The sequence below is a fragment of the Phascolarctos cinereus genome, unplaced genomic scaffold, assembly GCF_003287225.1.
Source record: "Phascolarctos cinereus isolate Bilbo 61053 unplaced genomic scaffold, phaCin_HiC Scaffold_5;HRSCAF=322, whole genome shotgun sequence".
Classification (NCBI taxonomy): domain Eukaryota; kingdom Metazoa; phylum Chordata; class Mammalia; order Diprotodontia; family Phascolarctidae; genus Phascolarctos; species Phascolarctos cinereus.
This window is the reverse complement of record NW_027555958.1, coordinates 7,229,870-7,254,170: the sequence shown is the minus strand read 5'-3', so window position 1 is coordinate 7,254,170 and position 24,301 is coordinate 7,229,870. Positions and strand designations below refer to the sequence as shown.

Sequence of the window (24,301 nt, the reverse complement as noted above, 5' to 3'; positions counted from 1 at the left end):
CCCAACTAACATCAATGCATCACAACCAGACTCCGCCATATCTTGGAATGCCAACCTCAGCATCCTTCTGATGCCAGTTTTAGAATTTACACTATTTATAACACGTACTTTTAAAATGCTTAACTTAAAAGACCGTTCATATGGAACTAACTATCCCCATGGCCAGTACTCCCCCAACACGGTGTTTTCAAAGAGCCAGTTAATAAAAATTGGCTGGGACACGTGCATTAAATTTCCAAACTCTGGCTAACATCAACACTAACCAGCCAGGGAGTCTTGAACCGCTGAGATTCAGAAAGCGGCTCCAGCATCACAGGTGTCTTTGTCTGTAAGGTGCAATGACTCAAGATTACTACAGACTGTTATAGTCACATGACTCCATGTAGACCCTCACTTCATTGTGTTTGGGAATAAGTCAAGGCGCATTCTTGGACTCTGGAATTACTGGAACAGCTATATGTTACTGGTTCGTGGGTAGATGGAACCTCAGAGGGCGTGTAACCCAACCCCCTCAATTTGTAGATTCAAAAATTGAGGCTGAGGGAGGTTAAACAATAACTTGTCCAAGATCACACAGGCAGTAAGCCCCAGAGACAGGATTTGGACTCAGGCTATCTGTCTCCAACGCCAATGTTCTCTCCAACTGGTCCAGTCTATACTTTCTTTGTACACAGTCGTTGTCATACCTCTTCCTACATTAGACTGTTGGCTCCTTGAGAGCAGGGACCGTCTTTTGCCTCTGTTTATAGCCCAGTGCCTAGGAGAGTTCCTGGCACATAGTAGATGCTTAATATTGCTTTTTGATTGTTTACACCACACTTCTTGTCCACTGACAGCAATAAATTAGTGCCACGTTATAAACATCTTATTAATAACTAAATCACTTATTAATTTCTAAAAATATTTAACTAAAATTCTCAGAAGAATATTAAGATTTATCAGCTTTAATATTTCTCCCTTCTCTCATACATAGCAATACTATCTACACACCATCCCCATCACACTAAAGATAGACTAAGCCTTGTTTATATGTTTCTATTCATAAAGCAGTCTGGACATGGGATTTCATTGCTGAAGGGAACTCTTGGTGTGGAAACACCCTCCACTATTGCAGATCTGCAACTCATCTCTAACTTATGCTTACAGGGTTGTCTGTGGCACTGAGAGATGATGTGACTGGGGAGCGGCTCACATACCTAGCAGGCACAAGAGGTAGGATTGGAACCATTGTCTTCTGAATTCCAAGCCCTGGCTCTCTGTCATTGTATCTCTTCTGCTACCTCTGTCTGTCTTTCTGTCTACCTATCAGTCTATCCATCTATCTATCCATCTGTCCACCATCTGTCCATCCATTCATCCATCTATTTGTCTATCTATCCATCTGTCTCTCCATCCATCTATCTATCTATTTACCTGTCCATCTATTCATGTCTGTTCATTCATCCATCTATTCGTCTGTCCATCTTTCTGCTTTTCTGTCTATCCATCCACTCATCTCTCTCTCTCTCTCTCTCTCTCTCTCTCTCTCTCTCTCTCTCTCTCTCTCTCTCTCTCTCTCTCTTTCTCTATTTTAGGCATCTAATAATTACTTGCTGAACTGAACATATGCCCACCTTCTCAATAGATTCCAGATCCACTCCCTTCAAGGACAGTTGTAAAGTTGTTTCCGAGGGAGTCAGCAAGGGAGTAAATGGAGAAACTGGGTAAGTTAGAGCAGACGTGGTAAGTTGGGGAAGAAAGAAGATGACTTGCCAGTAGATGGACCAGAGAATGCTGACATCCTATTATTTAATATCAGTGACATTTAAAAAGGGCTAAAAGAATATAAACAAGATCACAGAATTCTAGAACTTAAAGGGAAACTGGCAACTGCCTAATCCAACCCATACCCAGCAAAACCCAAAACACCCTCACCACTGTGGTACGCTATTGTGGACAAGTGCTCACCCAGCCTCTACACAAAGGCAGGGTACCCTCGTCTCCTTCTCAGGAGGCTCATCACACTTTTTTCCTCATACCAGGCTTGAATCTGCTCAGTGGGTGGCAACTCTCACCCACTGTTCCACCCATTGGCTTAGGGGGCCAAAAAGGCCAAATTCATCTCTGAAATGACTTGCCTGAGGTCCAAGGAGTCTCAGAAGCTGGTGGGCCCAACCCCCTCATTTCACAAATGAGGAAACTGAATTCGCACCTGGCCAGCAGCAAAGTTTGTTTCTGAGCCCTGGTTCTCTTTTTAAAATGGCCACAAGGCAAGGTGTCAAACTGCTCCTGGCTCTGCTCTCTGGGGCAGACTGAATGATCCCTCCCATCTTCCACATGGGAGACCTTCAAATACATCCCTGAACAGGACCGCCAGTCCCCCATGCTCTCAGCATCTTCTGCATTTCTTGTCTTACATGACTCCAAACGTATTCTTTTAGAATGCCTCTTCCTCTACAGAAGGAATGTGGCTAGTCATAAAACTATCACAAAAAAACAAAGGAGGGGGGCACACCTGGACTCCCCCCACCCTCCCAGCATAGCGAGCACATGATGGGAAGAAAAGAAATAGTCCTGACTGACATTTGTGAACTTAAAAAAAAAAAACTACAAAAGGCTGGACCAGCACATTAAACAGATGATGCAAGTAGATTCTGAAATCAGGAGGAAATTCCAAACGATTCTTTGAGTTAAATGATGACCTACTGAATGCAATGCGTCCCCAGCCATCCAGCACCATGGACATCAACTCTGGTCCCTTAATGAGGATCAGGCTGCCACAATTGACTTACTGGAACACCCCCCACAATCTCCTAGGGCCAAGACCGGTCTCATAGAGGAGGAGGCTGGAATCAGTATCCTGAGCCCCCTTCTTGTCGGGCATTTCCAGTATATTTCTGCCCCTGTGGTCTCCAAAATCCAAGTCCGTCTCTAAGATGAACTGGATCCTTAGAGCAATGGAAGAAACAGTTCACTGTGTAGAGGCTATTAAACCTAAGTGGCCCACGAGCTTGAGGTAAGAGGGACCTCCAGGGGCTGTCCCAGCCCACCCAGAGCCGAACAAGAGTTCCCTTGGTCCCCAACAAGTGGTCAGCCTGCCTCTGCTTGGAGATCTCCAAGGACAGGGAGCTCACCACCACCTGAGACAGCTCATTCCCCCTCTAGGATAGCTTTCCTTGTTAGGAGCCCAAGACTAGTTCTTTGCACCTGCCACCTGTGCTTCCTAGCTCTGCTTCCTGGAACCATCACAACACACTGAAGTCCTCTTCCAGAAATGGGGCCCTCTAGATGCTTGAAGAAAGGTATTCTGTTCCAACCTAGGCCTTCTCCTGTCTCAGCTAAACATCCCCAGTTCTTCAGCCAGATTTCACACAGCCAGAATCCAAGGCCCTTTGCAATCCTACGGCTCTTCTCTGGACACCCTAGATGATCAGGTTTCTTCAAAAAAATGCAAGGTCTGGTTTATGATCTAATCCCCCTCCTCCCATTGCTTTATATAGATAAAGAAATTGAGGGATATTAGCTGACTTGCTTAAGGTCACACAGCTAGGAAGTAGTACAGCTTGGATTCCCATCCACCATGTTGGCAAATGTTGTCTGAAAATCCATTCGGGAAAAAGACTTTGCATTTGCAAGATTGGAAAGAAGATGCTTGATCTTAAGGCCCCTGACCATTGTGTGCACATCATAAACACTGAAAACATTTTGTCAGAGGCCACCTCAGAAGTAGAGCTTCCCCCTTCCCCATGAGGCCATGTTCCAATGGCAAGGAGGGAGCCCAGGCATCATAGCTTAGGCTTGAGCTGACAATATGGCCTAGAGTTTGGGAAGATAAGGATGAGTCCAGCTAGAGTTTGTAGAATTTTACACATACAAAAATAGGAACTATTCTGCCCCCCAAAACCCACTGCTTGGAGCAGAGGAGAAGCAATAATCCATAAGACAGTGAGCCTCTGTTTTTGCCTCTGTCTAACCTTGCATCCCTAAGGCTGAGCACATGTTAAGAGATCCATAAATGGATGAAAAGTTGAGGATTTTTCCTTCTTCCTTCTCCTCCTCTCTCCCTCCCTTTCTCTTCTTTCCTCTCTCCCCCCCCCCCATTTCTTGAGGTCAAGAACTACCTTTGGTTTTCTATTTCCATCTCTAGCACTTAGCACAGGGCTTAGAATATATTAAGCACTTAATAATGTTATTTTAATTCATTCATCCATGTGTTCCCCTGCCCCTGCCCCCCTTCTTTCCAGATTTCCTTTGTATTTCACAGTGGGGATCAATGGATTCTGTGATCAGGAATGTCTGCAGTCTTCCCTCCTCCACCGAGGCGCTCTCACAGAACTCTCCACAGCCAGTGCTCATCCAAGGTTTTCCGAGTCACCACTAGAGGGAACCTGGAGACTGCTGTGGTTTTTTATTTAAATATATGAAAAAGGGAGCAAAGGAAGAGCCAGGTGGTGCCTGTTTTTAGAAACAAAATCAGTGCTGGGATTGTCCTGTCCCCAGCAGGGGATCCCAGCAGATGTGGCAGCGGATGCCTTCCAGTCACAAGTTCATAACATCCAGGTCTTAGAGGAGAGGAGGCGCCCTTTAATGCAAGCAGAACATCCAGGGAAAGGGGCCTGGAGTCTGAGTCGTGTGACCTTGGGAGATCATTTCTCTCTTAGGACTTCAGTTGTACCATCTGTAAAAAAAGGGGGGAAATAGCAGAAGACTGGGAGAATGTAAGCTCCCTGAGGACAGGGTCAGCTTCACTATATTTTTGGATCCTCAGGGCCCAGCATGGTACCTAGCTCCCAGAAGGTGCTGGTTAGTGCTTATGCACTGGGGGGTTGATGTCTCGGTTACTTTTTAGGGCTAAAAATGTAAGCCCTAGGACACCTTTCTTTTACTTCTGGCAGATTTGGGAAACCTGAGCCCCCCAGGTCTGACAGACTAGGGGGTCTTCGTGGTCACCACATCATCATCTGATCTCCCAAAAGAAGCTGCTTGTGTTAATTTAATATCAATAACCAGACCGGGAGCCACTGTAGCATTTTTTAGAACCCAGAGGAGACCAGAAGAGTGTTCCAAAGGGAACAAGGCCAAGCAGGAAGGGGTCAAATTTATCGTACTCTTTAAAAAGTGAATGCAAGTTATACCTAAAACTGAGAGAAATTATTCCAGCCTCAACCATAAAAAAAAAAAAAAAGCCTACGACCTTCCAATTCAATTCAATAGAATAAATAAGCCACAAGCACTGAGCAAGGGACTGGGAATGTTAAAATACCAGAATGCTCAGAGGCATTCACAACTGCCAAGAAGGTTTCAATAAAAAGGCCCATTTTTCACTCTTTAGGCTGGAGTTCGGACTGGTAAAAAATGGAGGATTAATGTCGCATCGAGCAGAAACATGGAACAGGGAAGAAACAGTGGCCCTGGGCTCAGGTAATCAGAGGTTTAGAGCCAGAAGGGAGCTTGGAGGCCAATTTGAACTCGGGTTTTATGTTCTATTCACTGGGCCAAAGAGCAGATTAAAAATCCCAACCCTGAGGTTCCCTATGTGACCTTAATGACCACCACCATACGACCACTTTACTACTCTGGGCCTCAGTTTCTTCATTGGTAAAATGAGGGGGTTGCATTAGATGGTCTGTGAAGGTTCTTCAGGCTCTAGAAATCCTGAGGCCCTAAGCTCCCATTCCAGGTGGGCTCCTGCTGAATTCTGGAGGCCACTGAATGGGCCAGAACATCAGGACCGACAAGGGCGAGGGCCGTCCTCCACTGGCGGTCATGCATCTCCCAGGTGAAGAAGAGTTCTCCCGGAACAGCTCTCTTTGGTCCCAGGGGCAGGGAAATCTTGGAGGTGTTTTATATTGAGAGAATCGTGATGCCAAGCAAGACAAAAGAACAGCAGAGAAACACGGGCATTGGGAGGCTCAGGGGGAGTGTTAGAGAGAGAAGGAAAAAGGAGGCTTATCAAGAAATGGGATTTTGGAAGGAACAGGGAAAAGAACATATCAGGTCTGAAAAGGAAGACCAGCCTTGACATCAAAACAAAATGGCAAAGAGCGGATGTCTTACCCTAAGCTTCCCATTTTACAGATGAAAAAATGAGGCTCCGAGAGGAGATGTGTATTACACAGCATCAGAGGGGTCGTAAAGGAGCAGATCCAAGATTCAAACCCAAGAACTTGGGAAGCATGGCCATCTTCACATTAAAAGATGTGGATGATGGGGCAGCGTGGGAGGCTTGGCCACAGCATGTAAACATGGCGGCAGACCACAACCTGTGTACGGGATGATGTGAGAAGGATGGCTCTGGCTTCACAGGTCCTGGGAGTGAATCCCTGATCTCCCAATGGAAGGCAGATCTAGGAAGGTCTCCCTCTCTGGGCTCCTGCGATCGTGAGTAGAATGCAGATTAGATGGTCCAGAAGGGCTGTCCACCTTGGTCCAGATGCCTCTCCCCTAAGTGTTGCCCTTGCATGTCTGATCTTTGCAAAGAATGCACAGAGCAAAGCAAGGGGCAGTCAGGGGAGATGGAGGTGAGCACACAGATGTCTATGGCAACTGGGAAAACCACCCATTGAACTGGGAAGTAGGAGGATGTGGATTCGAATTCCACCTGACACTGGGAGGGCAAGTCACTTATTCTTGGCCTCAGGCTGCTCATCTGTAACGATGAAGGCCTCGGATTCAGCTCTGAATCTACAGTCATCAAGGCTGCATCAGTCCACAAAACGTCCCCACATTTTAGCAGACACAAACCACTCTGAGATGGGGGTTACAGAACATGCATTCACTGCCCCCTCCACTTAACCATCATCCGATGACTCACTGTGGTCTGGAGGTGACCCCTGAGTCTCAAGGCAAAGAACAAGCTTCACTGGTACCTGCTAAGACGGGAAGGCTTCCCAGAACAGGCCCATGATGAGCTGGGCGTGCACCATCCCAGGACAAGCCTGGCTCCTTTCACAGGGGATCCAATTGGCTTCCAAACAACTCACAGAGACCATCTACCAAGTCCTACCCAGGTCCCGGGCCATGAGTTTTGTCACTGGAGGGACTGACCACAAAATGATGAATTCCCTAGATCTTTTAGGAACCAGAGTCCTTCATGCCCAGAATGATTCGAAGACGCTCAAGACGCCACCCTGCCTGTCCCTCACAAGTCATTGCCCAAATCCAACCCTCAGACACCAAGAGGAAGCAAGGATGATAAAGATCCATTTCTATTATCAGTATGGTGTGTGTGTGTGTGTGCGCGCGTGCGTGCTCCCATGCCTTCATGGGCATCTCTCAACAGATGGGGAAGAAAGGTGGGAAGTAGCAGGCACGGGCGCCATCTTCCAGAAGGGTTCCCTGCCACAGATGTCTAGACAAGACAGACAAAAGCATCAGGGTTTACCATCTTGGAACACACGCTCCACATTCAGGCCGTAGGTCGCGCAGGTCTCGTAGTACGTGCATCGCTTCAGGTCATTTGACAGCTTCCTCGCTCGAGCGTCATCAATCACACGTGGGTTGCTGGAACTTATCGCGTCTGAGACCAAAACATAAAACATCAAAATGTCACTTAACAAACACTGTGAAGACATCTACGAAGCCGGAACCCTAAAAAAACTCACAGCACAGAGAGGACAGAGGAAGTTCAGGTGAGGATACAGAGGGCAGTTTTATTATTACACTAAATTTAATAAACCCAAAATAAAAACAGTAACATTAACCAGAAGTTACTGAACACTTTAAGGTTTGTAATGAACTTTAAAAATATCTCATTTTATCCTCATATCAGCCCTGGGAGGTGATTATCCCCATTTTACAAAAGAGTTAAACTAAGGGTGAGGGAAGTTAAATGATTTGCCCAGAGTCATACAGTTAGTGCCTGAGGCTGGATTTGAAGTCAGGTCTTCCTACATCCAAGTCTAGCTAGCGTTCTATCCACTAACTTACCTAGCTGCCCCCAAACTCTGATGATTTCACATATAATCCTACTGTTTGCTCTTTGTTGATTGAAATCACAAATCCAGATCTCAAAGAGACCTCAGAGAAGGAAAGTGGAGTCTGAATTCTGAGAAATCATAATGACAAAGCATGGCACCAGACTGTATCTTTGCAGAGGCGGGGGGCTCTGGGTGTGGAACACTGCAAGCACGTAACATCAGATCTTTTAAATGTCCATCAGTATGGCGGACTTTACATCTGTTCTTTTTTTTTTCAATAAATTATGAGGGAAAACTCTCTGGGATGGGGAGAGGTACACTGGGACGTTAAGGGATAGAAAAACAAAAGTAACAATAAAAATGTCTTTTTTGAGAACCCTTAAATTTGGGATTTTAAATTGCCTGGCATTTCCTCTGAGGGAGAAGAATGGATAGAAGGCCTTTGAGGTGACCTCCAGTTCTCCTTCTGTGATGTGATGAGCCTATAATCGTACCAAAGTCACTCAACCTCTTCCCTCCCTAGGTTGGGAACAAAGTGACTGATGCCATTTCAAGTTACGCCACTAGAGGGAGGTGTAGGCAGGGATTAGGGACTATTTTGATTGTCACGTTCTCATTTACAGTTTCCTTGCAAGAAGCAAAGGGAAAAATACCCTTTAATATGACAGACCAGGAGAAAATAAAAGAGCTCACCCACCGGTTGTGGACCTGAGAAGGCTCCAAAGTCTCTTCCTACCAAACAATTTTAGCATCTGAATCTTTATTGTAACCATAGAACTTACTTTGTTCCACAATTTGCTCGAAGGGTGCTCCAAAGTGATCTATTCCAATATCATTTTACAGAGGAAGAAACTGAGGCCCAGGGATTATGAGGTAGAAGGACCTTGGAGGACACGTGGTCTAACCCTTTCTTTTCTGTTTCTTTTTTTACAGGTGAGAACACTGAGGTCAAGTTAAGTAATTTGCCCCAAATCTCACCAATGGTATTCACACAACTTCAGAGCCAATGCTGTTCTACTGTCTTGTGATGCTTCCCCATCAACAGACCATCATTAAGCACCATCTTTCTATTTCCAAGGCCTTGTGCTCCATGCTAGGAGACAGAGGTTGATGACACACTTTATTAATTAGTTGGTTATGAGAGGCACATGAGGTAGTGGTGAGGGTGCTGGCCGGCTCTGGAGTCAGAGAACTGGGTTAGAAACCATTTCTATCATTCACTGTATGTATGCAATCTTGGGAGGACACTGGGCCTTGGTGACCACTGGAAGGTGGTGGTGACCCTTGGCTCTCCAAAGTCTAGACTTGAAGACAAGAAGACCTGAAATCAAGTTCCTAATCCAGACAATGTGTCACTACTGATCTGTGTCTCAGTTTCCTTATCTGCACAATGGGGGTAATAGCACCAAGCTCACAAGGTTGTTGCATGGATCAAATAAGAACATTTTTGCAAACCTCAAAGTGTCACAAAGTGTGAGCTATTGTTGGCATTACTAGTACTATTGCCCATCGCAACCTGAGTGCTGCTGCCTTCCCCCAAGCTGGGGAAGCTGTCCAAGAAGCAGCCCAGTTCAGTTCAAATCTACTCATCCCCCAAACCAGCAGGGGCCCCAGAAAGATAACTGTGGGTGTGGAGTGGAGGGGATGGTGAGCCCCTTAAAGACCACGAGCAGAGGTGGGGAGGCTAGGGACCTACACTGGTGGAGAGAATTTAGGGTTCAGGTTCAACGAGCCCAAATATATGTCATATGGATAAGAATTCAAGGGCTTCTTAAAGGTTTCCAGATTCATTAAAAGCAGGAAAAGGACGAGGACTTCAGAGAAGCATGGGAAGACTTCTATGAGCTGATGCAGAGTGACATAAGCAGAACCACCATAACTACAGTAACATAAATAAAAAGAATAAAAGAAATCCAACTTTGAGTAACTGATGGCTCGACAATGATCTCGGAGAAGCAACAATGAAACATATTTCTCTCTTCCTGGCAGGGCTGTGGTGGAACATAAGGACAGAATGCTCTGTCCATTGTCAGGTAGGATAAATGTATCAGTTGTTTTTACTTCACTATCACTTTTCTTCCAAGGGGTGGAGAGGGGAAGTGGTAGTATTTCCCAAAGTGGCTGCAACATAAAACTCTGTGGCATGGATAGAACGTAATTAAACTATAAAGAGTGCAAGAAGGGATCAGAATTGAACGATTAGCTGAAACCAGTCTTTCAGCTGTTCTGCAGATGTCTGTGTTCTCTGATAGCCTGGGCACCAGAATAACACAAGTCAGCGACAATCAGTGCTTTAGATTTCTAAATCACACAACCCCCAAACAGGGACCAGAATACCAATATCTCTCACCTGCCAGAGTTCTTGGGAATATCAATGAGATAACACATGGGGAGGGTTTTGGAAATCATTCAAGGATACAGAAATATCATCAGTTTTGTGAATGAGGACTAGTACAGTTTTCACAGTAAGTAGGGACCTTCGTGGTAGCTCTGGAGTCAGACACCGCTCACCACGAAAATGGTGAGCCAAATGGTAGCCCCTTTTCAGAATATTTGGAATCACTGGGTCACTCACCCTGGGTTCCCACTAGAACCATGGGGATCTCATTCGTGTTCCGATAATTGGCCATTCGACTGTAGTAATGGTAAACTGTCTGGAAGCTGATCTCATCCTCCAAGCTGAAGACAAATATAACCGCATCCACCCACATGGCAAACTGGGGAGGGATGTGGGTGGAGAGAAAGAAAACGGGAAATTAGGTGAGAAACAGGTTGGAAACAGCTGAAAAAATACAAATATCCCATGTGAGAGAAAACATAACCATTTAGAAAAAAGAATCACTATCTGTGTGAGTGAGTGTGTCTGTGTGTCTGTGTGTCTGTGCATGCCTGCATGCTGAAACTTTCTGGATGAATTTGTTAATTACAAAGGCAAGGGATCAATTATAGTGGTGTGAAATTGTCATGGTGCTTGGAGCAAACAGCAATCTATGCAATGCTTTTATATCACAGGTAGTTCTAGGAAATAAAATATCAGACTGAGAAACATTCTTTACATGTGAATTGACAAGCTTTGAGTTATAATGGTGGTGGGCAAATGTCCTAGTCCAGTTCTTCCACAAATGCCCCTGTAAAGACAAAGAAACGGTTCCTGGGCTTTTTACTGAAGAAGGAGATCAGCAGAGCTGGAAGGATCTCAGAGGTACCCAGCAAAACACAGAATTGGAAAAGGATCCCTTTACAACTTACCCAGCAATGGCTCATCTGCCCACTGTGAGAAGAGTTCCAGTGAGGGAAAACCCACAACCCCTAAGTCAACCCATTCCATTCAATGGCAACTTTGTTGTCGGGAAGTTTTTCCTGACCACAAATTTAAATTGGCTTCCATGCAACTCTCTCCCATGGCTCCTTTTTACTTGAAGTATTTTAATAAAGGGAAGGGTATTTTTCTGCAAAGAGTGATGAACTGAGAGTAAGAAGGACCTGTATTCAAATTCTACTGATGCAACTCACTGGGGACTCCAGCCCACTTTCTCTCTCTCTCTCTCTCTCTCTCTCTCTCTCTCTCTCTCTCTCTCAGGCCATTAGGGTTAAGTGACTTGCTCAGGGTCACACAGCTAGTAAGTGTCTGAGGCCAGATTTGAACTCAGGTCCTCCTGACTCTAGGGCTGGTGCTCTATCCATTGCACCACCTAGCGGCCCCAGTCTACTTCTCTTAAGCCCCAGGTTTCTTCATCAGGAGATCAATGGTCTCAGGGTTGTTATGAGGCTCAAGAAGATAATGGCTCAAAAGCATTTACTCTCCTTGGAGACCTCTACAGAGGCAAACTCACCACTTCTTGGGGCTATGCATTCCAAATTTGGAATAGCTTAATTGCCCCGACATTCAGACCAAGTCTGCCTCTTTGCAATGATCCTGATTGGCTCCTGGTTTTGCTTTCTGAGGCTAAAGAGAAGTAGCCTCATTCCTTTCCCAAAGGTCAGTGCTTGAAGACAGTTCATCATGGATCCCTGGGTCTTCTCTTCTCCAGGCTAAATATTTCTATGTCTTCTACTGATCTTCATGTGGAATGGAGTCAAGAAGTCAAGACCCCCTTCCTTGGTAGGATGTCTCTTCTCCTGTTTATCAAATTCCTTCCTAAAGCATGGTGCCTGGAAGTGAGCACAATGCCCACATATGAGGTCTGAGGGGGCCTATGGATCAACACCTCTATATTCCTAGAGCCTCTCTTGCTCGTAATATAGCCTGAGATGGCAGGATGGCTTTAACGGCCATAACCCCTGGCTGACTCACATGGTGCTCCCGCCATACCACTGACACCCAGCTCCCTACTCAACAATGCCTTGTACCTGCTCAAACCCAAGGAGGAATACTGACATAAGGGATCCAAGCAAGGGTCGGTGAAACTGCTCCCAAAGCTAAGAGTGGGTCTGGTGGCCAAGCCTGGTGGCAACAGGAAGAGGTGGAATCACACCTAGAACAGATGGGATTCATCACTCTCAAAATGTCACTGAGTCTCTAAGGTGGGCAATATGGAATGGGGAAAACAAGGCTTGCCCTCTCGGTCTTAAACTTCATATGAAAAAGTCTAAAACACTTAATAAGTGAATATTTGTTCAGTCCACTTCCAATCTTTAAAAAACAAAACGAAAAAAAAAGACTAATATCTATGTAGCACTTTAAGGCTTACAAAGCACTTTATAAATACTATTTTATCCTCATGTCAACCATGGAAGGTGGGTGCTATGATTATCCCCAAATTACAGACGAGGAAATTGAGGCAGACAGAGGAGATATGACTTACCTAGGGTCACACACCTAGTAAGTGTCTAAGGCTGGATTTGAACTCAGGGCTTCCTGATTTCAGGTCCAGTGCTCTATCCCTGGCACCACCTAACTGAATGGTCCCAAAGGCTAACTACTGCTTCTCCTGGCTGCTCTCTTCAGCCAAAGGGGCTTTGAGAAGGAAGAATGAGGAAAAAAGAAAAAAAAAGTAGCCTTGGGTAGCCTGTACATCTGTCAGAGCTCAAGGCAGTAAGCGATGAATCTCATTTCTATCATTTGCTCTGAGCTCCTTTAAACAAGTTTTGTGATTGAGCCTGGAGGCTGAAATAATTCTGTGTTAATGGAATGCACAATAAAACTGAAAATAAGACATTTTCAGAAGCTACCCTTTCTTTGAATTTTTCAAATGTCCATCTTCCAAGAATTTGAGTGATTTTGCAAACATTTCTCTGGAAGAGAACTACCACCTGAACTTGAAAAAAAAATCATTTTAATGAGATTTTAAATATCCCCACATAGATTAAAAAGGACAATTACCAATCACTTAGAAAATGCCAAGAGGGAGGCTAAGGCCACTGGGCTTCCCAGCATCTTGGGGAAGGGCAGAAGGAGAAACCAAGGCACAAGGTGCTTTCTGATTTGACCCAATGACTTTTCTCAAAAGACCATGTGGTCCATTAGGTCAAACCAGCTAGGCACAGTCTAGCGTGGCCAGATCCCTGGGCAGCCTTGTCTCCGGAACCTCCTCCTCCCCTTGACATCTGCCATATGGGAAGCACAGGGTAATCCCCCCTTTGAAAATGGGAGGCTTGCATCTGAGGACCTCTGAGGTCCTAAATCACAGAGGTGGAAGGAAGGATGCAGTCTAGAACAGCAGAAAGAGAGCAAGATTTGGAGCTAGGTTCCAAATAGTGGGACTCTGCCATCTTGTGTTCCTGGTGTCATCTCTGTCACTTACTGCCTAGTGAACTTGGGAAAGGGGGCGGAGTCTTTTCCTCTCTGGACATCAAAGAGGGGATTAGACCAGAAGTCTTTGATTTTACCCAAGCCCATGATTCTATGATCTCACCACCTTAGATGAGTCACTTCAGTCTGCTAAGCCTCAGTTTCCTGTTCTGTAAAATGAGGACACAAGACCTTTGTGGTTTCATCCAGCTCTCCATCCACAAAGGATCTCAAAAGTCATCTCCATTCCAACTTCCGGTCAGCAAAGAAATTCTATAGCTCATCTTTTAGGGTTTCCAGTATTGCCTTCATTAATTTCCAGAGATCTGATCCAAATTCCCCAGATCCACCTGACCTGGTTGGAAGAAATACAGACCCTTTTCCATGACTATAGGAAAACCAGGCTGCAGCTGCGGCTGGGTCCATGCTCACCTGTGCCTCTGGAGGACCCCCTTCATCTCTAATCAGCAGCAGGTAGCTTTGCCCATCCACAACTATTTCCTTCTTGAATCTCCCACCTGTCACACAAAAAGGAAAACTCGTTACAGAAAGGGGAAGAAAGGTGAAAAGGCTGAACAGACTCAGGCTCCGTGTGGGGAAAAATACAACCTCAGCTAGGCCTGGGGGCTCAACATTGGTCTCCAGCAATGCCAGGAGTTTTATGAGAACAGTCAAATCCATATTTTAAAGTTCCCTTTAGAAACCCACAAGCATTCATATTTGTAGCTAGTGGCTTTCTGTGGGATCCCAGGTTCATAACTGGCAAAAGGGAACATTTTCTAGGATCATTTACATTATAAACTCCTTGTTGCCCCCAAAGGACAAGAGTTCCCTTCAGAGATGATCAATCATCTCTTAGGAAAAGCAGGTCCAAATCAGCTTTGACCCACATTTCACCACATACAAACATATATACATACACACACATACATTCATTCTCTCTCTCTCTCTCTCTCTCTCTCTCTCTCTCTCTCTCTCTCTCTCTCTCTCTCTCTCTCTCTCTCTCTCTCTCTCTCTCTCTTCCCCACCACCTTCCCTCCCTCCCTCTTGCCTAGATTGTCTCTGGGATTCATTGGAGGGGAGGACATTGCTGAGGAACTGTATTACTCCCCCACAAGAAGCCTGACTCTAGAAAGGAAAACACGGAACATTATGAGAATGGTGACACTTTCTGTACTCACAGGGCACAATTAGAGGGGAGATGCTGTCATACTACACACATGTTAGACAAAAAGGAAACGCTACTACAGGGTGATGACATCTCTGGACTACGCGGTGAGGGCCAAGCAGTGCATCTCGCTAGCAGCAGGAGAGACAGACTAATCTGGGTTAGAGATGAAGGTCATCTGGGACTCCTTATCCAAATGGAAGGGCTCGATCCCACTCAACAACTACTACTTTTCTTTTTCTTTCTTTCTTTTTTTTTTTGGACAGAGAACCCGGGAAAGCAAAGGACTGCCAGCATATCTAGGCCAACTCCCTGCAAGCAGCTGGCCACTATCTGTCCAAACAAGGGACATTGTGGCTGAAATTGACTTGCCCCCTTCCCCAGCCCCCCAGCCCTGAAACTGACACTGCAAAGCCACTGGGTAGGGACCCCTTCCTTTTCCAGGGGTAGCCCCAAGTATTTCAGACCTCATGCAGCCTAACTCAACTGATTCTGGAACATGGCCAATCTTCTTCAGGTTTTCAGTGATAGCCCAGACTAAATGAAGATCAGCCAGAGACACGAAGGCTATAGCCTGAGCAAGGGTTGACTTCCTGTCCTTGGGAGCTGACTCGCCCTTCTCAGGCTAGTGATATCACCCCAGCCCCCTTCAGTCATTGATTGTCACACCTTCTCTTTAATCAACATGTCTGATTAAGACCTTTCCCATAACATACAAGGACTGACACAGGGGAACTCCATGCCTATATTTTGACCCCAAGAGAGAACCTTTCTGCCCCAAAACACTCTTTCTCCACTGGATGCCCTGTTCCCTGGAAGCTCTCCCTTACCACCCGCAGCTGCTGGAACAGCTGGAGTTCCCCCTCGGGCCCCTCCTACTGGCAGCTCTGGCTAGAGTCTCTAACTCAGGGCTTAAGGCTGAAGGGACCTTGGTGCTCACCCAAGCACTATTTCGGGGACAGTTGTGGACAGGCCTCAGAAGCTAGCAATCTTTCCAACCACATGTTTTCCAACTTGCAAACGGTTCACATGTCGTCATATACAAGGACGTGACTGCTAAGCCATTTGGTTAGCAGGTAGAATACCTCCAGGTGAGTTTGGGGATCTCTTCTGTCCTTGAGCGCACCAGAGAGAGCACTGGATTTTGAAATTAGGACAGCAGGGTTAGACTCCTGTGCCTCCCACTCACTAAGCTCCCTTTGTGACTTCAGAGAAGTCGTTCAGTCTTTCAGAAGTTCATCCTTGTTGTGGCTAAAATGAGCGGCTGGATCAGAGGACCAAGATGTCATCCAGCTCTAAACCTATGAGATGATGGTCCTCAATCACATAATCTGCCTTCTGGGCCTCAGCTTCCTTAACCATAAAATGAAGAGGGGACCCAGCATCCCTTCCAGCCCGAAGGATCTGAATTTACTTTTCAAAAACATCACTTTGCTCACGGATGAGGAAGATGGCTCTTTCTAGCTTTTTGTGATGATTTGAAACAGAACAAAACTTAAGTAATTATTGGGGGGTGGGTAGGGGAGAGAACACCAAGCTGCCAGGACTGGGTATGGCAGACTTCCCTCGCTACACAAAATCCAATGGTCTCTCAACTAGGTCCTTTGCCAATTTGAGGTTTCTGTGGATCTCACTCACAAAAGGAAAGTGAGACAAAAGTCAAATCCTAGCTGTGGTTTTTTGCCCAAATCATGTTTGAGCATAGAGCAGGAGCATGGTCCAGAGGATCATCCCCAGGAAGTCTTGCCTCTACCATCTTCTGGTTATTTAACCAAAGCTAAGTTTGCCATTTAACCTCTCAGCGCCCTAGGCAACTCTCGAAGAGAATAGTGTAGAGACAATTGCCAGTCTGCTTCAGTCAAAGGTATTTATTTCCATAACAGGAATTCCCTATAATTATGAAAATCAAAGGTCTAGAAAAGTAACAATAACAATAAGCCTGGGAAAGAATACTGAAAAATTAAACATTCTCCAAAAGTGACAAAACAGCAAAAGAATGTGAGGAGGAGAGAGCGCTCTTGAGCCACAAGTCCAGAGCGACACTTTCTGCCACCCTACTGTATGAAGTGCAATGCCAGGCCCCAAACAAAGGCGTGGGGATCGATGTTCAGGCGGCTCCGCCCCAACTCGAGGCAGCTCTTAGTTCTAAAAACTGAAAACAGGAAGTTTTCTTCATTGCAGGGAAACCCAATTCTCTTGACCATTGACCATAGTAACCCTATAGAGGAAGGCTAACCTTCTCAGGTCTCCAGCTGGGAAACCTCCTTGCCCCTGAAGCCATTTCTGTGGATCAAGGAACAGTGGAAACAAGGCAGGACCTATCTAGGGGTCACACACAAGCACTAATTCTCCAAGTATAACACGTGAGGATCCACACTAGTCCGTTTCCAGGAGGGGATTCCTGCATTGCCCAATCCTATCATCCAGCATCAATGCCATATGTACAAGGAGAGGTTCATTAATGTATCTCCAGTCCTCACTGTTGCTCCAATCATCCGGACCCCTCCCCAGTCGCACTCCAACACCAAATCTGGCCACTGACTATCCCATTCCACTATGACCTATGGAATTCCCACTCAATTGCCTATAAATTGTTATCCATCTTTGAAATTTTCCATCAATATCTCTTCTACATCTTCAAGAAAGGCAATATAGCAGAATGGCTCAAACACTGGACTTGGAACAAGGAGATCTGGGTTTGAATCCTACTCTGTTCAGTTACTAGCTATGTGTTTGGAGACAAGTCACTTCAGTTCTAGGAACTTCACTTCCCCCATCTGTAAAATGGGCACAGTAACATCTGTAACGCCTGCTTCAAAGTATGGCAAGGAACAAACTGCAAACTTTGAAGCACTATATAAGTGTGAGCTATTAGTACTGGACTGGTGTTTTATTTTAACAGTAACCTGTGTCTCCTAGTAACCATGAAATATCTTTTTCAGCCTTTTCTACTGGACTCCTGACTCCTGGGGCTAGGAGGAAGGGGGGTTAAGATACTGCTTGGTTCCTGCTGCTTTAACTGCCATTTCTCATTTATGTTTCCCTTTTGAAGTTCACGTTATCACCAGCACGACCCTCTCCCTCCCTGTCTTTGCTATGGATCATCTACCTACTTCCAGGTAATTACTCCAACTTTATCCATGACTTTGGAATGTCCTTCACGGTCTTCTTCATCCTCTTCCCTGCCGAGCAATATTCTCAGAGATTTCTACTAAACAAGGTAACAAATTCTTTGGCAATCTGAGCACCTGTATTCAGCCTCCTTCCCTACCTTATTTTAATCAAATATCGATGTGCTTGCTTGCTCCTTAGAGCCCTCCCAACACTGCATCACCTCTATGAAATGAAACCTTAAAATTCCACTCTTCAACCACGCAGTCGTTCCACCCTCCCGGCCCTCCCACTTCCCTTTCTATGACTTCTTATCCTCTGGTCCTTTCCTATTTTTATAGCCTATCTCTACTTCTCCACTTGGACTTGTCCATGCCCATCTCTCCCACCATGGTTTGCCTCAGTAATGTTGTGAGACCTGCTATCCCTAAATTCCTTATGACCCTTGACCCGGCATTTCTGATCCTTGAATACTCATCCCTGGGTAACCTATCCATTCTGATTTCTCTAATCCTTTTACAATACACCCTAGTATTACAGAAGAAATGAATGAAATCAAGCTGGTATTAGCCATGACAAATTTATGGCATATTGCATCCTCTACCTAACTGCCATTAGCCTCAAGCATGTGATGCCTGCTCCTTTTTCCTTTGCTGATCTTAGGTAAATAAGCCTCTAGAGGCAGAATAGACCAGGTCAAGCCCTTTGAGCTAGAAAAGCTTGCAAAAGCCATCAGAGATCCCTAAGTGTCTGGAGTTGGTAGCAAGAGTAGCTGAGACCAGGGAGGAGTCAGCCCTAAAGAGTGTCCTACTTGACCCAAGCCAGCCGACTATCTTCCCACCAGCCAAGACAGCCTGTCCTGCAAAGAGCCAGCCAATTTTCAGGAGATGAAAATCCAAGAAAAGAATCATCAAAGCTTATAACTTCAGTAGTCTAAATACAGATAAACAAAGTATAGATAACTCAAACCAAGGTGAACTTGAGAATCTAATGGAAGGAGTAATATTTTGCCTTATGTGTGGTGGGATGGGTCTACTCAAAATGAAAAGACTAAGTAAGTAAGTGTGTGTGTATGAGAGAGAGAGAGAGAGGGACCGCGCGCGCGCGTTTGTGTGTGTGTGTGTGTGTGTGTGTAGGAGGGAGTCAGAAAAGAATTGAGTATTGTTAAGAAGACATGTTCATACGAGGAAATACAAGGTTTCCAGAAAAGGCAAGGATACATACATACATACATCACAAGTATATCTCACATTTCCAGAGGACTTTAAAGTTTAGAACATGCCTTCCTCCTAATTGTACTGTGGGTCAGCAGTGCAACCTTATTTTCCCATTTTACACAGGATGGGACAGAGAGCTCAGGAAGCATGCCCCCCATCCCACAGCTAGGAAGCATCTGGCATAGGATTCAAACCCGGGGCTCCTGGCTTCACACCCATCACTGCCACCATACACCAAGCTGCCATTCCTACACCCTATACCCTCCCCCAAAGAGAAGCAGAGAGGCATAAATATAATTCTGATGATTTTAGACATCTGTTTTGTAAGTTTACAGAGTATTATATCCACAGATCCCAGGAGAAGCAACCAGGACATGGCCTGACATTAGTTTACACTTATTCGTTTCATCTGACATGGCTCCTTTTAATCCGCCATCCCACCAGGAAGCCCCTCCCCACCTTCATGAGAGGTGATGGACCTCCAGGCACTCAGTGATTCCCTGCCATCTTTAGACCCCTACAAAAGACCACACCCTGGTGGACATGAAGCTATAATGCTCCTTGCGGACTGGAAAACACAAAATGTCAACTGATCTAATTTTTAGTCCCAAAGTTTCATTAATTTGCTTCAGCAAACATCTAGTCTGACAAGTATTTTTTAAGCATCTAATGCATGTAAGGCACTGTGCTTGGTGCTGGGGGTAAAGGGACCACAGACAGCAGCTAGAAGGGACCTGGAAGGCCATTTAGTTCAATCCTCTGCTTTTACAGGCAAGGTTGTTGTTGGTCCTTCAGGCTTGAAGAAGACATAGCAGGAAAATGATGCCAGGACTTGCAAGTCAATTGGACTTAAGTGAGGCAGTGCTGTGCAGGGTCACTAGCCTCACTTTCTCCTCCGCAGCTATCTAGGTCCAGAGGTAAGACATAGATTAGGATAGATGGAGGTGGCCTCCCTTGAAAATGTTAACAATGTGGCTAGATTAGAAGCACGTTGATGCCTCAATTTAGTTGCAGGGATGTTAAAACGTTCTTTTGTCAAAGTTGTCCTCAGACTTGGGAGTTTGAGAACCATTTTGATAGGGCTCAAAGTATCCTGGATCCATCCCTTAGGCAGCTCTGTACCAAATTTTTGATAAGATAAAAATGCTTCCTGTTGGAATTTTTTTCTCTAAACAAAATACATTTTCTCTTACATATTTAAAGGCATGTAAATGAGCCCATAAAGAATAGTCATTTACCCAAAGAGAAGTTCCAATATCCTGTTATTTCTGTGATACTGATGGTGACAGAAAAGGAAACTGAGCTCCAGAGAGGTTAAGGGACTTACTCAATTTCACACAGGATATGTCAGAGTTGGGATTCCAATCTATCCCAGGGGCAGGGCTTCTTCCAACAAACAGCAGCCCCTGCCTGCAAGGAGTTTACGTTTTACCACGGGAATAGACCAGGTAGACCCATAATTCATATAAGACACTTTGAGGAGGAAAGAGAGATTCTAAGTAACAAAAAGCCAAGGGTAAATAAAGATTTTGAGACAGGGAGGTGAGAAGATGGAACATTCCTGGCCTGGGGGCTGGCAGCCTGCACAAAGGCAGAAGGCTGATGGTGGAGTCCTGACAGATTGGCCTGAGCGACACTGAGAATGGGAAGGAAGAGTGGTGATGTTCACTACACTTGGAAAGGCAGCTTTGAAAGTTAAAAGGGAATATAGCCAAGCTGCTGACTTAAGAACAGATGAATACCCTTCTCCTTTAACAGGATTATGCCCATGTAATAAGATTAATGAATTCTAATGATTTTACAGTAGTCCAGCACAATGCTAGAAGGTGTTAGGGACAGACTCGGTAGTATTAGGAACACTTCAGGCTCTTGGCCCGTCTGTGACTGGTCTTAATTTCTGCTTAAAATGACTTCCTGCTTCAGGGAATCTTCACAGACTTAACAGTGACAACCACATAATGCCTGGATTTGCCCACTTTGAGCACAATAATGACAGGAAAGGAAAGGAGACAAAAAAATCCCATCCAAATCACTGCAAGCTAGAGGGAAGGAGGGCAGCTCCATTAGGCAGGGTATCTGTCACCAAGGTCAGATCTTGGAAGACTTGCACCCAGAACAAATACCAGTAAGGGAGGGCAGCAGGGTGCTAGGTGGAGAGTGCAGGCTGGGATTCAGAGAAACTGGGTTTGAATCCTGCCTTGGTCCCCAAGTGACACTGCAGGAGTGAGTCTCTTCACCTTGTCTAGGACTCAGTTTCCTCATCTGTAAAATGGGGGGAGGGCAGACTGAATGGTCTCTAAAGTCCCTTCCAGCTGTAAAAACATATCTTCTATGTTCTTGGCAAGCAGGAAAAGGCAAGCTCTCCTCTGCTGGGTGGGACAGGGTTTAGAGAAAGATACTAGTGCTCTGTATGAAACGGCCATCATATAGGGAAGGGAGAAAGGATAAGGTGGGAGAGGGAAAGAGCTCAATCATTTCGATACTTGAAAACTTCCTATTTTAGCTAATTAATCTTGAGGCAGCTAGGTGGTTCAGTGGACAGAGGTGTCAGGAAGACCTGAGTTCAAATTCAGCCTCAGATAGTCCTTCTGTCAGCCTCAGTTTCCTCAACTGTAAAATGGGGATAATAGCCCCCACCTCTCAGGGTTCTTGTGAGTATAAAATGAGATAATATTTGTAAAGTGCTTAGCACAGTGCCTGGCATATAAGTGTCATAGAAATGCTAGCTATATCATTATTATTATTATTATTATTATTTTTACTACTAGCACCGCCACTGTTCTTTTCATTGCTTAGTCATGCCGCCTCTTCAGGACCCCATTTTTCTCATAGGGTGTTCCTAGCAAAGATACGGGAGTGGTTTTCCATTTCCTTCTCCAGATAATTTTATAGATAAGGAAATTGAAGCAAAGAAGATGAAGTGACTGGCCCAGGGTCACACAGCTGGGAAATGTCTGAGGATGGATTTGAACTCAGGTCCCCCTGACTCTAGAACCAGTGCTCTATTCACTGAACGCCACCTAGCTGCGACTACCACTACTCCTACTTCTATGTTAGTGTTATAGAGAGGCCTGCGACACTGAGAAGGTAAGTGACTTACCCAGGGTCTCACAGTCAATGCCAATATGCTAACATACCTACAAACTGCCCAGCCAGAACACGGACCCACAAACATGTAAGAGTAACATTTTTAATACAAGTTGTCATCCTTTCCAATCTGTGTGGAGTGAAAAGTTCTCCAAATATAGAGGTCTAACCAAAGAAATAAAGACCATTTGGGAATGGCATGAGGTCTACATCATCCTCATCACCCTTTCAGCTACAGGGATGTCCGAAAGAGAATTCTGACAAGTCAACTGGAGGCGAACTTTTATCCGGGTATTTTTACTGAATGGAAAACTAAGAACTAGAGTTATAATAATAATTTGATCTGTGTGCACAAGAGCTTGCTGTGGAGAATAGGGCAGTGACTTGTCCCACTTCTGGGTCTCTCTGAAGCCCACTCAATAGAAGATGAGCCAAAAGACAAGAATTAGAACAGACATCGGCATCTGGCTGGTTCTCCGAGGTTCACAAAGCCCTCTCTGTGCCCCTTCTCATGGACACTTACACAGGTGGGGAATCAGAGGCAGCATGTCTAGTCGCGTGACGGGTGACTGTATGGTTTGAAGTCCAGTCTCTTGACTCCACTACGTTCAGGGCTCTTTCCTTTAGGCCAGCCCGACTGTAGGAAGCTGTGATGGGAAATCACATCCAAGAATCACTTGGGATGAGTCGGGGTAGAGGAGCGGCTGCTGGCACTGGAGGAAGGAGTCCCCGTCCTGAGGAAACACACATCCACCCAAATCACAAAATGTCTGTGAGCCAGATTGTGACGGGCAATACGTGAGGCTTCAGCACCAGTCTGGGGAAAAGCTGAGGCCTGGGAACTGGGAGGAACAGCCCAAATCACTGCCCAGCTAACTCAGGTCACTTAATCTAACTAGCACTCAATCTTCTCATCTGCAAAATGAAGTCCTCAGGCTAAGTGAGTCCCAAGAGCACAGAGCAAGGCTTTGATGACTAAAGTAGACATGAGGGCATGGGTTATAATCCTTGACCAGTATAGGTGAGGGGGAGGGACAGTGTCACATAAAGAGGAAGAGAACAAGGGTTCGAATCCCAGCTCTGCTGCTAATCAGTGGTGTGACTTCCCTTGTTCTCTCTGGATCTCAGCTTAAAATGAGGGGATTCGATTGGAGGCTCTGACATCCTTTCTAGCTACGGATCCACTCTCTAGAGAGGCAGCTAAGTGGTGTTACAGACTGACCCTGGAGTCAGGAAGATGCGAGTTCAGATTTGCCCTCAGACACTGGCTGCCTCAGTTTTTACATCTATAAAATGGGGATGAGAATAGCTACTTTCCCAGATTGCTATAACGATCAAATGAGGTAATTTAGGAAGCTCTTTATAAATCTTAAAATTATACATAAATGCTGTCTACTATTAATAATTATTCCCTTACGCCTTATAAGTAGGCAGGTCATAAAATCTCAGAGGAGGCAGCAAGGTCTGAGTTGGGGAAGGCAAGGTAATCAGACTTTACTAATTTATCACATTTATGCAGAATTCTATGATTTACAAAGCACTTTCCTTACAAGAACCTGGGGGAAGGAGGGGGCATACTGTCATCTCCATTTTCTAGATTGCAGAGTCTGAGGCAGAGGTTAAGTGACTAGACCAAGGTCATACAGCTGGTAAGTGTCAGGGCAGAATTAGAACTCAGGTCCTATATGACTGACCCACTTTTGCTGGCTGTCATGAGTGTTTAGGGAGTTGAGATATATTTGTTCTATGTAGCCGCCTCTAATTAAAAATTCAAGCTCATGAGTCTTGCCTTAAAAGCCTATACTCCAGCTCTCACCTATGTTTAAAGATTGAGTTCACATTACTCCCTGTTCCCTAGTTTCCCTTGTCAAATTATAGACACATGGGATCGTTGGTTTAGAGTTGGAAGGGACCTTTGAGTCCCATCTCATAGGCTCAGAGAGGTTGTGTGACTTCTCCACAGTCACACAGCTGGTGAACATCAGAGAAGGGATTGGAAACTCCCTATCAAGGGCCAGGCAGCCTTTCTACACCCATGTGTACATGCCCTATGCTGCCCATGTGTCCCATGCCCCGCGGAAAGTCCCTG

The 24,301-nt window shown here is 45.4% G+C and overlaps 1 protein-coding gene across 1 annotated transcript in view; it reads right to left on the bottom strand.

Moving 5' to 3' along the window:
- Positions 1-24,301, bottom strand: part of AGAP1 (ArfGAP with GTPase domain, ankyrin repeat and PH domain 1) — a 482,721-nt gene that overhangs the window by 377,503 nt on the left and 80,917 nt on the right. The window contains 3 exon segments of the mRNA XM_078154609.1: positions 7,364-7,498; positions 10,474-10,615; positions 14,062-14,147. Of these exon segments, the coding sequence (XP_078010735.1) occupies positions 7,364-7,498; positions 10,474-10,615; positions 14,062-14,147 (363 nt within the window).